At 31.4% G+C, this 15,872-nt stretch overlaps 1 protein-coding gene across 1 annotated transcript in view; it reads left to right on the top strand.

Moving 5' to 3' along the window:
* Nucleotides 1-12,806: 12,806 nt before the first annotated feature.
* LOC134827527 (zinc finger protein 395) overlaps nt 12,807-15,872 on the top strand; it is a 71,460-nt gene continuing 68,394 nt past the window's right edge. Inside the window, exon 1 of the mRNA XM_063840209.1 lies at nt 12,807-14,048. Coding sequence (XP_063696279.1) covers nt 13,467-14,048 — 582 coding nt within the window. The 5' untranslated portion in view covers nt 12,807-13,466. The remainder of the gene's footprint in view (nt 14,049-15,872) is intronic.

Genomic DNA, 15,872 nt, shown 5'->3' with positions numbered 1-15,872 from the left:
TTCCTCTTCGATCCATCGTGGAAAATATCTTTCGTTTCCCTTAAAATACATCATTGGAGCTGCGTACAAAAATTGAATTTTTCCATTTGAAAAGTTTTCGCGAATCTTATCTCTGTCCTTATATTCAATTAAATGGTTATACTTTTCACAACTAATTCCTTTTTCTTGTAAAATAGCAACTTCCATGTTCATTGTGTCGATAAATGGAGTGAAAATTATTGCTTGTTTTTTCGTTTTTAATAGAGAATCGATAAAAATTTTGAATCTTTTTTCTCGATTAAAAAAACTGTGTTTTATAAAATGAATAGAATCGGAATTCATTTTTATTTTTTGATTAATTTTTCGCGGGCAGTCTTTATTGTTCAACGATTGAATTGAAAATGAAAAGATTATAATTGATATATCAACTACTGAACGTAAATAATTATTTTGCATTATTTAGTATTGTATGTACAACACTTGACTCAACTTAGCATACAATACATCACTTGACTCAACTTGTCATATCTGTAATGATGTCGCCGCGTTTCTAATATTAAAGGCTCGTCGACGATTTAGCAATAATCAAGAGAAATATGACCTTTTTTAATTTTCATTACAATATCTTAACTATTTTTACTTAACAACCATCAAGTCTGTTGGGAAATTTGAGTTTGCCAATAAATGAAAGGATGACTGAATAAAGGCCCTAAAATGTTTTCTTAAGAGTTTTCCAACTTTTTGTTGGTTTTTTGAGATATTTTTTTTCAGAAAAATAAAATTTTGAAAGATTATTTGCTGTCAAAAAGAACACAAAAATATATTTAAACAAATAATTTTCGGGCATCATCAAAGACAATATATGCAAGATTACTGTTGTTCACAACTTCCTTTTCGATCCATGGCGGGAAAAATCTTTCATTTCCCTTGAAGTACATCATTGGAGCTGCGTACAAAAATTGAATTGTCCCATTGGAAAAGTCTTCTCGAATCTCATCTCTGTCCTCGTATTCAATTAAGTGGTTATACTTTTCACAACGAATTCCATTTGTTGAAATAAAAAAAAATATAAAAAGCAACTTATAAAAAAGAGAAAAATGTTCAAAAGAAATTGTGTCGATAAATGGAGTGAAAATTATTGCTTGTTTTTTCGTTTTTAATAAAGGAGAGATGAAAATTTTGAATCTTTCTTCGTGATTAAAGATGTTTTCAATAAAATGAATAGAATCGGAATTCATTTTTATTATTTTTTTTTCACTGATTAATTTTTCGCGGGAAGTCTTTATCGTTCAACGATTGAATTGAAAGTGAGAGATTATCATTAATACATCTACTTCTTAACGTAAACAATCATTTTTGGACATTGTATTCGTGTCAGGGGCGTAGCAAGCCGAAAATGGTTTTAAGGGGCACACAAAAAAAATTTTTGTCCCAAATTCGGAAGTTCCCTTTGAAAGTTTAAATTTCTGGGGGAATAATATCCGTATGTTGCCCTTTGACGCCACGCGCCTGATTCGTATGTACTGTACATAACAAATATTATCACACTTTTGCAATTAATACGTTCATTTTTAGAAAATAACAATGCTGAAGGTCAAATTTTCTGATATTTTATTTCAAAACAAAGATTCTTAAAACTGAAAATAATCTAAAGGATCTAAAATGCATATGCTTAAAATGTACTAAAATTTATAAAAAAGCCCCGAAAATTTAAAAAAATGACCGAAAAATGACAGATTCCCCTTCCTTTCATAGGCTTCTGAGAACCCTTTGGATCCGTCCTTGATTTTATAAATTTTTCATTTTTTTCTCCTTTTTCAATTATTTTCTATTTATTTTATTATCATTGAAACTGAACAAAATTTGAGCAAAAAAGAGCAGTCGCATTCACTTCAAATGTATTTTGACATTTTTTTCAAAGGTTTGTAAAGTTTTTTTTTGCGTAAATTGTTTGCGTGCTAGAAAAACTCCAACACAATCGTCATATATTGGTTTTGTATTCCATTCAATGTTTAAAGTTGATTGAAATGAAAAACTATATAGTGTTTTACCGTAAAGTGGTAGCTCCTCTTTGAACATTGAAGTATCAGACTACCCCAAATGTATTGAAATGGCAGAAATTATTTATATTAACTTGCGTTTTGTTTTTATTCTTGTGAAATATTTCGTTTTTTGTACGACTTTTTTTATTCATCGAGGGGAAAAGTAAAAATTGTATGAATGGAAACTTGTTTCATTCATACATATTGGGAACTTCACAATTCCATAGATGAATGTTTCGAGTGTTTGTCACCAGAGGTCTTTTTGTGCTCATTCATATTCATAAATCCGTTGATTTTTACCGTTATTTCTTATTACACGTGTCTAATGATTTTGATTAAAATCTCAGATTAATTTTAATTTGTTACTTTTTGAATTTTTTATAATAATTTTATAATAAATATGTTTGTTATAATTTAATTATTTTTTTTTGTGAACTAAAAATATTTAATTTAGTTGAATTAATTTATTTTTAAAATTAATTTAAATTAAATTAATTTTGTTTTATTAATTTTTACTTGAAATTTAAATCAAATTTAATTAAAAAGATGAATGTATAAAAAAATTAAAAAAAATATATATTTTTTTAAGAATTTAAATTTATTTTTGAGGTTTTATTTTTTTTTAAATATTTTTATAAAATTTCTTTAAAATGTCAGAAACACATTTTTAATAAATTCAAAACCAAAAGATTTTTAAAATTTTAATTAAAATTTTTCTTTGATCTGTTTTTAATAAGTACTTAATTGCCCAATTTTAATTAATACTTTTCATCCCACAACAACAACAAACAATGACAAAATATTTTATTTAACACTCGAACTGTTTACATAACATTTGACTTTTATTATAGTCAAATCATGAATCTATAATTACTCCATTCATTCATCGACTCCAAAGCACTCAGATACGAACGAATTAGAACATTAACAAATAATTCATACCATTAAACACAAAAAATTTTTGCCATCGACTTACAATACCATGAACAATAAAAATTATTTTATTACAATTAACGTATATCACTCGCACATTGCATGCCATTGTGGGTGCGGCACTTCTATTATGTTTAGCATTATTATAATTTTCAATTGATATTCAAATAAAATCTTAAATAATAATAATAAACTTGCGCTCCGTACATGGTTAATAAGTTATGTAACTAAAGCAGCAAAAATATATCGGTACTTTATTTAGATTTATTAGCTAATGGGCATGGACAATCTAATCATATCCTATAAAATTTACTGCAAGAAGTACTTGAAAAAAAAAAATAGTGAACGTTTATATTTCTTTAAAATTTATTACTTCACGAACGGATTTCTTGTAAACTTGCAAGGTAAAAGTGAATTTGGTTGCAATTTATCTGCGTTTGGCAAATTACTTTATCTGTTTCGAGTTAAAATTCCAATTTGACAATTAGTGACCCAAATAACGCCGCAAGTAAATTTTTAATTAAAAAAAAAATGTTTCGAGTGCCGTAATAGTGCATGTCCAAGGTCGAAAAGTTGTTAAAGCTGTTATTCTGGTGCAACTTGTGCATGCACTCGTTCTGCCATGTACTCGAAACTAGCTGAAAATAATTATAGGTTCGCCTAAGTTGTAACAAAAGTTTTATTGAGAAGTCATTTTTGTTGCGTAAAAACGGTCTTTTATCGATTTTTGTGTCGCTCTGTCGCTCATTCTATCATCATCGTCGTCATCGTCGTGTGCATTGAAATTGTAAAAACTTGTAAAAAAATTTCTTATGCTCTATTTGGTTTCTTCGAGTTGTTTAGAGAGCAAGAGATGACCCAAAAAATTGGTGACTTGTCCTATTTCCGAACAAAAGAATTGTTGTTGTAATGTTTTTTTTTTACATAGAACCATAGAAAAAAAAGAGCTTTTCGTGCCTTCAGGAGTATTTTACATAGGCAATCTGGCACACACATACAAATTGATGCGCAAAACTCCACACGAACGATGCCGAGTTAAAAATGGGTCGATTTTTGAGTTGGAGTTACTGCTACAACAAACTTTCGGTATATAAGTCAAAGTACACACATTGTTGTAACGCGAAGTAACGAGCCGCACTCTCGTCTATGGCGATAGATAATTTCGTCATATTTTCCGCGCGTAACGTGCATGCGGTGTGTGCGCGGCCCCAAACACCAAACCCAAATAAGTAGGTCACATAACATACATTTCGAAGCGCAGCACTCGTACATGTGTTACAGAAGCACGGAGGCACACACCTCTCACACTCTCCAAACGAAAAACCGAACCTTTGTTGTTGTTTTTTTTCTGTCGTCTTCTTCTGCTACGAGATATGTGATGAGAATACACAACCACTTCGGTAGTAATAACATTGGAATTAGTTCTGGGTGTGTGCGTGTGTGGAAAAGCGCAACAACCGTACCTTTTATTGCACAAACACACACACACAGACCCGGGTACACTTGTTGTTCGGCATTTGTCAGCTGTGTGTTCGGAAAGTGAGTGACTTCCAGTGTGCGATGCGCTTGTATTGGTGCCGCTTGTTTTGATTTCGTTCAAAATGTAAATAAACAAAGGAATCCAATGTAGAAAAATTGATGTTTTGACTAAGATTTCATTCCTTTTTTTGCACTTTTCATTTGTTTACTATTTATTTTAAGGCTGTTTTCGGTATTTTTGAGATGATTCAAAAATTGTTTGCGTAATTCCGCAGATTCCGTGATTGCTTCTGTTGACCTAAATATGAAAATGGGACGCCATGATGGAAAAATTTTCCCTGTGTACAATGTATTGACTGAATTTTTCGACGACAACGACTCCTCTTCTGTGCGGCGGTGTGACGTCGAAGGAACAATGAGTCATTTTTTCGTGCGAATTCCCAACAAGATGGCTACTTTAATTGCATTAAACCGTCAATAAATAAATTATCGCATTCTAAATGATGTTTAATATTGTCAAGAACGCACGCAACACACAGAGATTCAGCAAAGTGTAGATAAAATGCAATAAATTTTGTGCCGAATGCAACACAACAACACAAGGGGAGATTTATTTTTCTCTCTATTATTTGAAATAAAATAATAATAATGACAATTGTGAATCTTCTTTCCTGTCTTTTTTTCTGTGTATGCTGCAAATCTAATGCAATGACACGATCGTGTATAAATCGTAAAAATCATAAAATTTTATTATTAAAATTGCATTTTATTCTTTTCTTCATTTTTGTGCCAGAGAGACACAAAACTTTAAGAATATTTTCAAAAGATTTGATTTTTTTTGCAAAAAGGGTCAGAAATTTTAATATTCAAAAGTAGTTGTTGCTTCTCGGTAATAAAAATAAATATCGAGTGTCTATGCAAAACACGCACGCACGCACATACACACATGTGAACACATAAAAAAAAGCATTAGATGACGACGAACCGCATACACATATTTCATGAAAAAGAAAAAAAAAATAATATAAAAAATTGGGGAGAGAGACGGGAAGCTCGAAACTATTACGCAGTATTTTTTGTTGTTATGCACTTTGAGTGTAGAAACTCCTCTCTCGTTCTATCCACATACGAATAGATATCATCTAGCAGTAATAGAACATTTTCTAAATAAAAATCATGTTTCGACTATCGATAGAGAGCGATGTATGTGACGTTTTTGTAAAGATTTCGCTCCAGCATCGCCTTTGTTTGATTTTATTTCTTTTTGTTGTTCTTACGCACATGAGAGTATTGGAGTGTGTGGAATCTTTTAATGAATCGATCTAAATTACTTCTAGTTTAATGGCATTCTTACTTAATTGGCGGATCAAGAGCTCCGAATGGGATGAAAATGTTACGTTCTGAAATTAAAAAGGAATAAAATTATATCTATTGAATTTTATTAATTATAATAATTGATTTTCGTTAATTATTTTTTTTTTCAAAAATATAAAATAAATATTATAATTTTTTGAAATGGAAAAAAAATTAATTAAATTAGAAATTAATTTAAAATAATAATTAATTACTTAATTAAAAATTAAAAAATGTTTCAAATAAATTTAAATTTAATTTAAAATAAAATTAAATTAAATTAAATAAAAATTAATTTTTTATTAAAGGTATATTTTCAACTTAAAAAAAATATTTTGAAGAAGTTTAAAATAAAATTAAATATAGAATAAATGTTTTTAAACATACCTATTTATTTAAAAATCATTATTTAGTATTAATACAAAGCATATAAAAAAGTGTAAAAATTTTTAGAATTTATTAAATTTAAATTAATTAAATCAAAAAAAGAAAAAAAAAATTGAGATTTTTTGGGTAATTTTAAGATTTGACACAAAATAATTAAAAAAATAAATAAATTTGAAAAATAAAAATATAAATACAAATAATTAATAATTATATAAATTAAATAAATAAAATAAAATAAATAAATAATAATTAAATATTTTAATGCTAATAATTAATTTAATTAAAAAATAATTAAATTAAAACAAATAAAATTTTAAAAAATATTTTTAAACTATTTCAAAATGGTTTTTAGAATCGAATATGTTCAAGTTTAAAAAAATATTTTTTGGAATAAAATAAAAACTTACCTCCCTCAAGCTATTAAAATTCATCTAAATACGATTAAGGTCATTCGCCTCCGATGACTCGTGGAAAATCCCAAACATGTGTGAGTATCACAGTATTCCTTTGTTTGCTGCTCTATTCTTTGTGTGTTGCCATATCACTTCTTGATGGATTCCATAAAAGCAAATGTCCTGATTGATTTTTTTTCCATCAATCGTCAATAAAAGTAATCTTTCATATTTTTTTTTGCTGCTCAAACTATTCAAATGACAGACAAATCGTTACAAAAAAGAGAGAGAGAAAATCTGAAAACATTAATCATAAAACTTACATTTCACTCAACAAAACAATTCATGACATCGATTTCTACCTTGGTCAAGTCCGCTCTATAATTAGTTGACCATTGTCCACACATGCCAGTTACCTTCAATTATGTCCACGTCTTTGTTTTAAAATAATAATAAAATGCAGTGTTTTGCCTTTTGTTGGTCGAAGTCGTTGTCGTCGTGTCATAATTCTCCGCTCGCAATGCATGTACGACACGTGAATCGTTGTAATGAGGCAGAACAATGACCGCACCGTTCTAAGTTTACAATTCTCGTTTTGTTTGGAATTCATGCACTCGCTTGATGGATGGACGATGCACCGACTGACACGAATTCACGTTGATGGCAGCGATCGCACCGAAAATAGATCGTCAGTTGCTGGATTTGAATCAATATTTGCAAGGTAAATTTGATTTAATTTGTGCTAATGACACGAAAAAAATTTGAACAAAGAAAAAAAAAGTTAATGACGCATAAAATTTTATAAAAATTAATTTAAAAAAAATATTTACCTTAAGTAACTTTTTTTTTTACATGAAGTGATCACGATTATTTGTCCGCGTGAGGAAATATTGAAAGAAGAAGAAAAGTAATTGCCGTCAAATATTTGATCAACGGTCCAGTAGTCGTTGTCAGGAATGGGAATTCTTGTCGATCAAGAAATTACACGCAACTTTACGCTATTTTACCTTTCACGGGACGAGGGTGCAAAGTTCTCTCAGCTGTGACCGAATATTCAACAACTTGTCGAGAATACCTGTTCCCTTTCGCCTACCTACGAGAATCGAAGGTAACGACGAAAAAATCGAAAATCAAGACGTCCTTGAACGAAGTTCATTGTCCCTGTATGACGCGATCGTCGTGCCTCGTCGTCGTCGTCATCACACAAAAATTAGTATTCCTTTTATTTCATTTTAATTCCCTTTTCGTACTTTTTCTTCGTGTCTTCTTTACATGGAATCCACAAAAATTTGCCCAATAAATGACCTCTAGACAGGTTTTACCTTTTATGCTTCTTTATCCAATTTTCGCTTTTGTGCAACTTTTATGCTCTCTGAAAAAAAAAATTTTTTTAGAATTTGGCGGAATGAAAATCTGTTTTAGAAACTTGACAGGAAATGCCAAATGCGTTAAAAAGCACGTTCTTTAAAAAAAAAGTTAAAAAACATTTTAGGGGAGACGAAAAAAAAATCAAAAAGATCGAATATCAGTCAAAGAACAAACAGAAAAAAAAATATTTAAGGTTGATTTTTTTTAAAGAGGATAAATTAAAGAAGAGAAGACGTCTTTTAAAGACAAACAATTATTTATACACGAAAAAAAAAATTTTTTTTTTGCACTACCTGTTTCTGCTGCATCTCTCAAATACTCATTAACCTCTGCTGTACGTCGAAGAAGATATCTCTTGTAATTTATCAGCGTTTCAAAAGAAATTAATTTTTGGCGAGCAACTTTCGCGTCATCTTTTTTTAAGCATGTGTGCCCATTTTCAAGTGCTGAAAGAAAAAAAAGTTAAAAAGTAACCTTTATCACTTATTAAATTACTTTGTTTACGCTTTTTTTTCGACACGAGTCATCAAAACTCACCTAAATGGTCACGTGGAGTCACGTAGTTACAGCAGTTTTTAAAAATAGCTAACAGTAAATACAATAATAAATAAAACAATTAAGCATTCCTCACACTCGGCTCTTCAAAAATTGCATTCGTGTGTGAAAAAAATCGTTTCATGAAACACACGAGTCACTTTTTTGTTGTTTTAGGTTGTTTTTTTTTTAATGAAGAGGATAAAGAGTTTCCATAAATAATGTAATGGCATAGAGAAAGAGAAAAAAAAACGGTTTCTTTCATGAAAATTATACATTCTGCACACTTTTGATGTTATTATTTTCAGAGCGAAATGTATATATGGGCAACGAAACCTATTTAAGCGTTGCCATATCGCGTGTAATGGTAGCCAGCGAAAATTACATGTGTGAGTTGCATTTTACCTTTTGCAATAAATATATCATAAATGGGGAGTAATAGCAAACCAATAATAATAATCGACTGGCTAGCTGAAGAAAAAAAAATAGTCGACTAGCGACGACGTGTGTTGAGCGAAAATAATTTTACCGCAATTATGCATCGAATAACATGAATCAAACGAAAGCGGCGTGGTTTTACTGCGAATGTAGCGAAAACTATCATATTTTAACTTCCCGTTTTCTTTTTTTAATTTTTTTTTTTATGAAAAAAAAAATAAAATTAAAAAATTTTGCCGGGCGGTTGATGAATTGACGATAAAAATCGAAAAAATTGACACTTTTAAGGATTTCCAGTTCAATAAACTCTCTCGACTTGTTGCCGCACGATGCCGAACGCGTGATGATGCCGGTCAACGAAAATCAAACAACATGTGTGTCCCCTAAATGTTTCGAAAAAAAAAAGTAATTTTGATTATTTATTTTTTTTTTTCGTGAATGATGTTGTGATGCGATATGGTTTCCCGCCAAGCCAAACACCATTATTCACTCCCTAAAATATTTTCATTCACTTTTTCATTTCCCGTATGTGTGCATCTTCGCTTACTACGATTTGCCATTAAAAGGTCAATATCCTTTCGGTGCGTTCCGATAATATGCGGGGGTCCCTCTTCACTTATTTTCCCGCACTCACACATGAATTTAATTTTCGGTTGCTGACCCATTGCGATGCGTGTGTGTGCGTAAAATTAGACAAGCGTGCATTTTGGACGCTTTCTTTCCTTTCTTTCCTGTCAACAGCAACAACAACAACGGAGAAGTCGACGTCCTGTTGAAATATTTTCACCCTTCGTTTTTAGCGCGCATTTCGTTTTGACTTGAGCGAGAGTGTGCGTGTTGCGTTTGTGATTTTTTTTTCTTGTCGAGTTTCATTTACCCACATTTTCGATGTTGGCCATGTTTGTGCATAAAGAAAGCGTCGCCATACCCCCTTTTTGCTTCCCTACTTTTAATATTTATTTTGCGAGCGCAAGAGAGTGTTTAAGGAGTGGTATCTCCAAAATTATTGCGTCTTACTATCAGAAAATTGTTCTTTGCGTCGTCACTTTGTCGTTCTTGTCGTCATCCTCTGTTTTTTTTGTCGAGGGATTCGCTGGGATGATGTTATTACTTTATTTTATTTTTTTTATGATAAATTTACTACGCGTCGTTATTGACATCGTGGAATATTATTGATGCGATGTGACAAATCTTTATTGATGATTATTTGAATATGATGACGTTGTAACAACAATTTCTATTATTTTATTTGAAGGGAAGTTACGTGTATAAGAAGATTAGGATCGACGAAATTTGTTAAAAACAGGATGTTCGATTGACAGTTTTGTAAATTTTAATCGATTTTTGTGGTAGGGACAAAATACCTGAAAGAAATAAAAAAAAATATATATCTTAAAAATTAAATAAAAAAAATACTTAGAAACTAAAATAACTGTAAAATTAATAAAAATAGGTATATTTTTTTCTGTAAAAACTTTATTAAAAAAAAATGAAGTAAATAAATATTATTTTTTTAATTAATTAAATTTAATTTTAATTTTTCATTAAACTATTTAAAATATATTTAATATTAATTTTTACTAAAAAATTAAAAAAAATAAATAAATTTTAAATTAAGTACATCTTTCTTTTAATTTTTAGAATAAATATTGCACCTTTTTTCAAAAATTATTATAATTTATTTAAAATAAATAATATTGTTTTAATCAACTTTGAAGTAAATTATTAAAAAAAAATTAAGAATAAATTTAAAAAGGTATACATATTTAAAAAAATAATTTTTAAACTTAAATTTACTTTTTAAAATTAAAATATTTAGGTACCTAAAATAAATTTTATTTTTAAAAATTATTTTCAGGTAAAATATTTAACTTTATCTCTCAATTTTTTTTTAAATAAAAATTGATTTTGAAAAATTTAAAAATCTATAAAATAAATTTAATTCATTATTTAAAATTATTTAATTTTAATTTAAAATAATAAATAAATTTAGTAAAATATGAAAATAGAAGAATTTATTTAAAAAAAATTATTTAAATAAATTTAACAAAACATGAGAGAAAATATGAAAACATTTTTAATAATTCATAAAATGTTTACAAAAAAAATCTTCAAATCCTTCAAAAGTCCAAAAATCGATTAATTTCCTCATCAAAGACGCCTTCTTAACACAAAAAAAAAAATCAAATAACCGGGTTCAAAGACCTCAAAGAAAACATCATCCAATTAACCTCAGCAAATCCACAAGAACTCCTTTAAACCATGTCTGACCAAAAATCTCTCCCACACACTCAAAATTCACTCCGCGCAAGAACAAGAACAATCGACGAACAAGAACACAAGCGACGACGACGACGATCAGGATCATCATCAGAATTGAGAACAAGGGATCAATAACCGTTTCTTTTATATTTACACACAATATCCAGTAGTAGTTAGTCGAATACGAAACAAAATAAAAAAAAATATATAAAAGAAAGAAAATATATATAATCTACCTGTTTGGCAGGCAGCAGCACCATCGTCTCTCTTACGTTCAGAAATATACATGATTCAGACGCGCGACGACGATCATCATCATCATCGTTCCCATAAACGTACAAATGTTCGAAACGAAAAAAAAATCAGTGAAAAAAGAAGATCTTGATAGTTAGTTGTAAGTGCATCCACCTCTGTTCTGCGTTGTTGTTGTTTTGATTTTTCTGTGTATTTTCTGTGCAGGCAGCATGTTTTTGTTGTTGTTCGTCTTCTTGCGCTCTCTCTGTATATGGGCAACGATCGTACCGACATGTTGCAGCTTGCTTTGTTATGAATTCGTGTGTCTATGGAAAAAGATGCATTTTAAAAATTCTTCTTTTTCAACTACCACAAAAATACACCTGGAAGAGGGAATTATTATTATTTTATAAAAAAATAAAAAAAATATGAATGTCTGCACGTAAAATTTTTGTCTGGATCAGATTTTTTTTTCGGTTAATCTCCGTAATCGATGAAGAGACAAGAGTCATCAGATTTTGTGGCTACTGTTCCACTTTTTTGCACAATTTACGCACAATTCTGCGATAAGCCGGTTAATAACAAAACCATGCCAAGCGAACAATTTACGTCGTAATAAAATTATTGATATTGCAGAATAAGCGGGAATAGCGCGTCATTCGATGTACTTTGTCTTTCCCGTAGATTCTTACGATTCTTGTGTGTTTCCCCTTGGTCTACAACTCTTCGCCGCAATGAAAGCATGAAATAGAAGAGAAAAAGGTTAATATCCTCTGTAATGCACTTTTTCGTCGTTGTTTTGAATTTTCATGTACGCCGCGCGCCGCAAAAGAACTTACCCACGCGTACGTTACGAAGAACAGCGAGCGAGCGACTTGTAAACAAACCCTCCTGAATCCGTGTCTGCTCTAAGGTTAAAACACCGCAAACACTCACGAACTGCATCTGATTTCCCGTGAGTGCCTCGCATCTGTTCCGATCGCATATTCGAATAACTGTATTCGAGGCGGCCCGTGTATGGCGAGTCAGCTGAGAGTGCCGCGTATGACGATGAAAAGTCTGAATGAAACGGCAACAAAACAAAGCGTTCCCTTTCATTCATGCCAATGCGTCTTAATGGACCCGGAGAATATACCGGCCGGGCAGAAATAACATACATCGCTCTACGTATAGTAACAGCGCTCTCGGAACATTCGTCATTGCTCGTTTTCATTCAATTCATCGTTTCAACTCACACTCCTCTCCTCCTCGTTCGATCGTTCGTTCGGCTGTTTGTGTGTGTGTGCGTCGTTGCTCAAGTGGTTTTTCACACATAGAAACAAAATGTTGTACATAAGACAACAAACGAACAGTCGGTGTGCTGGCATATGGATGTACAAAAAATTTTCAGTCTAGTACAGATTATCGTAACGCAAAGTTGTCATTACTTGGATTGCTTTCAAAGGTTTCTGACTAATAAAGGTCTTTGATAAGGAAAAAGAGGAAAATATATTTTGTGGAATTTTATGCAATAATTGTGCATAACTCTCAGTGAAGAAAAAAAAAAATTTTTTTTTTGTGAAAATTTTGATCGGAAAATAGATCAAAAAATAAAAAAAAAATAAAACTGTGAAAAAAAATACAATTGGAAGAAAAATAATAATAAAAAAATTATTTTCTTCTTTAAAATCGCAAAAAAAATCATAAAAATTTTGAAATTATGATTTTGTCGATGCAAGAAAAATATACGAATAAAAAAATAAATAAAGTCAAGAATGACGATAGTTCAAATGTACTGCTGATCGAGTCTGCAGGTGAAGAGCATCAAGGAAAGATTGCTTGTGGCTCCGTTGAATACAACAGTGTTTATGGTAATGAAGTTATCTTGTGAGAGAAGAAAAAATCACAAAGAAGAAAAAATTCGTATGAAAAAGAAGCAAAATTAAAATAAAATTATAAATAAAAAAAAAAGTAAAAGAGAAAGTGAAGTGTTAAAAATTATTTTGGAACTGCAAAAAAAAAATTCAAGAAAAAAAATTAAACTGAGTATGATCACTTTTGGTACAAAAAGCTAAAAAAAAATCAAATGAAACAAGAGTGCTTAAATTTCAAATTCAAAAAAATCGTCAAGAAAAACTCGGCAAACAAAGTTAACTTGCACGGCATCGTGAAGAAAAAGAAAGGGGATTTTTCGAATAGCAGCAGCAATCGCGACAGCGAAAACAAAAATTTAATGAAAAAATATTTCCTCAACAAAATGTCAACCGGCAAACGCTTGGCAAAACGCTCAATTATCGGTACGCGCGTTTGTGCCATGGGCTCCGACGGGCTCTGGTACTCGGGCATCATTGCTGCCGTCAAAACGCCCTCGTCGCCGAACATTCGCGAGAACAACAACTGCATCAATTTGACGCCCAACACAAAGTACACCGTGCGTTTCCAGCAACTCGCGAACCTCAAGGAGGACTTGATCCGACTTGGGCTCGCACGCGAGTTTCGCGACACCGAACTCATCGGGCCGGGTTTCCGTAACATCTTGGACGTCAAATTGAATCCGGGGCAGAAAATTTTCATCACGTATAACGGGCGCGAGAGTTCCGGCGAAGTTATTTCGCACGACGAGACAAAGGACGAAGTTTCCGTGCAAATTTACCTGATGGGACAAGAGGTCAGTAACAATTTTTCTTTCCTTTTTCATTAAATTTATTTCAAGTATTTAACCTTGCGACAAGCACTGCATTCGACTTACACGGAACTAAGTCGCTACACACGAATCCCCTTGAAAATTTTCCGATAAATGTGTGACGTAACAACGTTTCAATGCAAGCTGTATCGCTGTGTGTTTGTCGACGGAATATATAGCTGACTTGCTGACGAACGAACGAATAACGAGCAAATTAAACGGAACTGAGTTAGTCATCATCTTCCTGCAATTTTTTCTTTTTACATCAGAATTCCGCCAAATTAAGAGTCACGATCAACGACGGCATCGGAAAGTCCCTCGGGAAAAACTTCATTTTTTTTCTTATTTTTTGATGAAGAAGAATATCTTACAAATTTCGAACGCAAGTCACACAAAGACAAACAAACACCCACATACGCTATTTTTTTTACGCACAAACGCCCGATTTTATATCTATATCTATAGCTGTTTATGCGCTTGTGCGTAAAAAATGCGTACATTCCGACATTCACTTTTTTTTTGTTGTTTCGTAGCGTAGAAATTTATAAACCGCACGAAATACGACGACGGCGACGACGAAAACGATCGTTTTTTCGTCTTTTCAGTGAGAAGAAAAAATGAAACGTATTAAAATTCCATCGCCCGAATTTATTGGTCTTACACAATGTCGACGTCGTCTCTCTATCGCTCGTCGTAGTAGTAGTAACTTTGGGCGCAAACACGTGTATAGACACAATTCTGGATTAGATTTTATTTTTTTTACGATGAAAAAATGTAATCAAAGTAAAAAAAAATAAAAGAATTGAATTGTACACGTGTAACGCAAATTTGTGGCATGTTTCGTCCACAACTTTTTTGTTCGAAAAAAATAAAAAAAAATGAAAGACCTCATCGAACAAACAATTCTCGTCATGTAACTGTAAAACAATTTAACCATACATGCCAAAACCGCTTGACATAATTTTTTTTGTTGCTCAAATCCAAATGTGCGAAAATAATTTGCAAATTCATTTTTTTCGTTTAGTATGTCATGTTAGTGTTGATGACTTGACTTTCAATTGTTATGCGATTTAGTTAGATTCCAGGCTGAATTAAATTTTTGGCATACATCCGTGTTGTTTTGTTCATTCGTTGCATGCACACCTTAAAAGCAATGAAAAAAAATGATTAAAATACTTTTTGCAAGGTCTCGCGTAATTTTTTTTTTGTGTCGATATCTCATTGCTACTCCCTCATTGCAACAACGGCAACAATAAATGATAAAAAATTCGCGAAAAATTATATTTGCTGTCTGGTGGGCTAGGTATAACATCAGTCATATCGTAAATAAAATGATGATGATGAGTCAAACACACACAAAAAAAATGTGTCATGTGACGTCAGAATTTTTATTTGTGCGGCGCGCATGAATGACGGTATTTCCATAATTGTTGCTCTTGTAGCGCGAGGTAATTTACTTTTCGGTCAAAGTTGTTTAAAGGTTGGCCGAATGACAATGACATTCGTTATCGCGCGGATTTCACTGAAATTCTGGATTTTTATTTTTTGAACCTGTTCAAAGTTTTTGAGGGATTGTTCCTACACTATTTTTCAAAAAAAAAAAAAAAAAAAAAAATTAAATAAAAATAAAGAGGCGAATAATAGCAACGAATGACATAACAACAGATTATTACGATATTTTGAGTGGTGAAGAGACGAGGGCGAGCCGTAACATGAACACGACTGAACAATTACTTGTTAATCTCTTCGCGAGACACAATTCCTAATGAGATTAAACTAGATTTGTAAAATCTGGACCGACATTGCTTG

The sequence above is a fragment of the Culicoides brevitarsis genome, chromosome 1, assembly GCF_036172545.1.
Source record: "Culicoides brevitarsis isolate CSIRO-B50_1 chromosome 1, AGI_CSIRO_Cbre_v1, whole genome shotgun sequence".
Lineage (NCBI taxonomy): Eukaryota > Metazoa > Arthropoda > Insecta > Diptera > Ceratopogonidae > Culicoides > Culicoides brevitarsis.
This window is presented reverse-complemented; position numbering and strand designations above follow the sequence as displayed.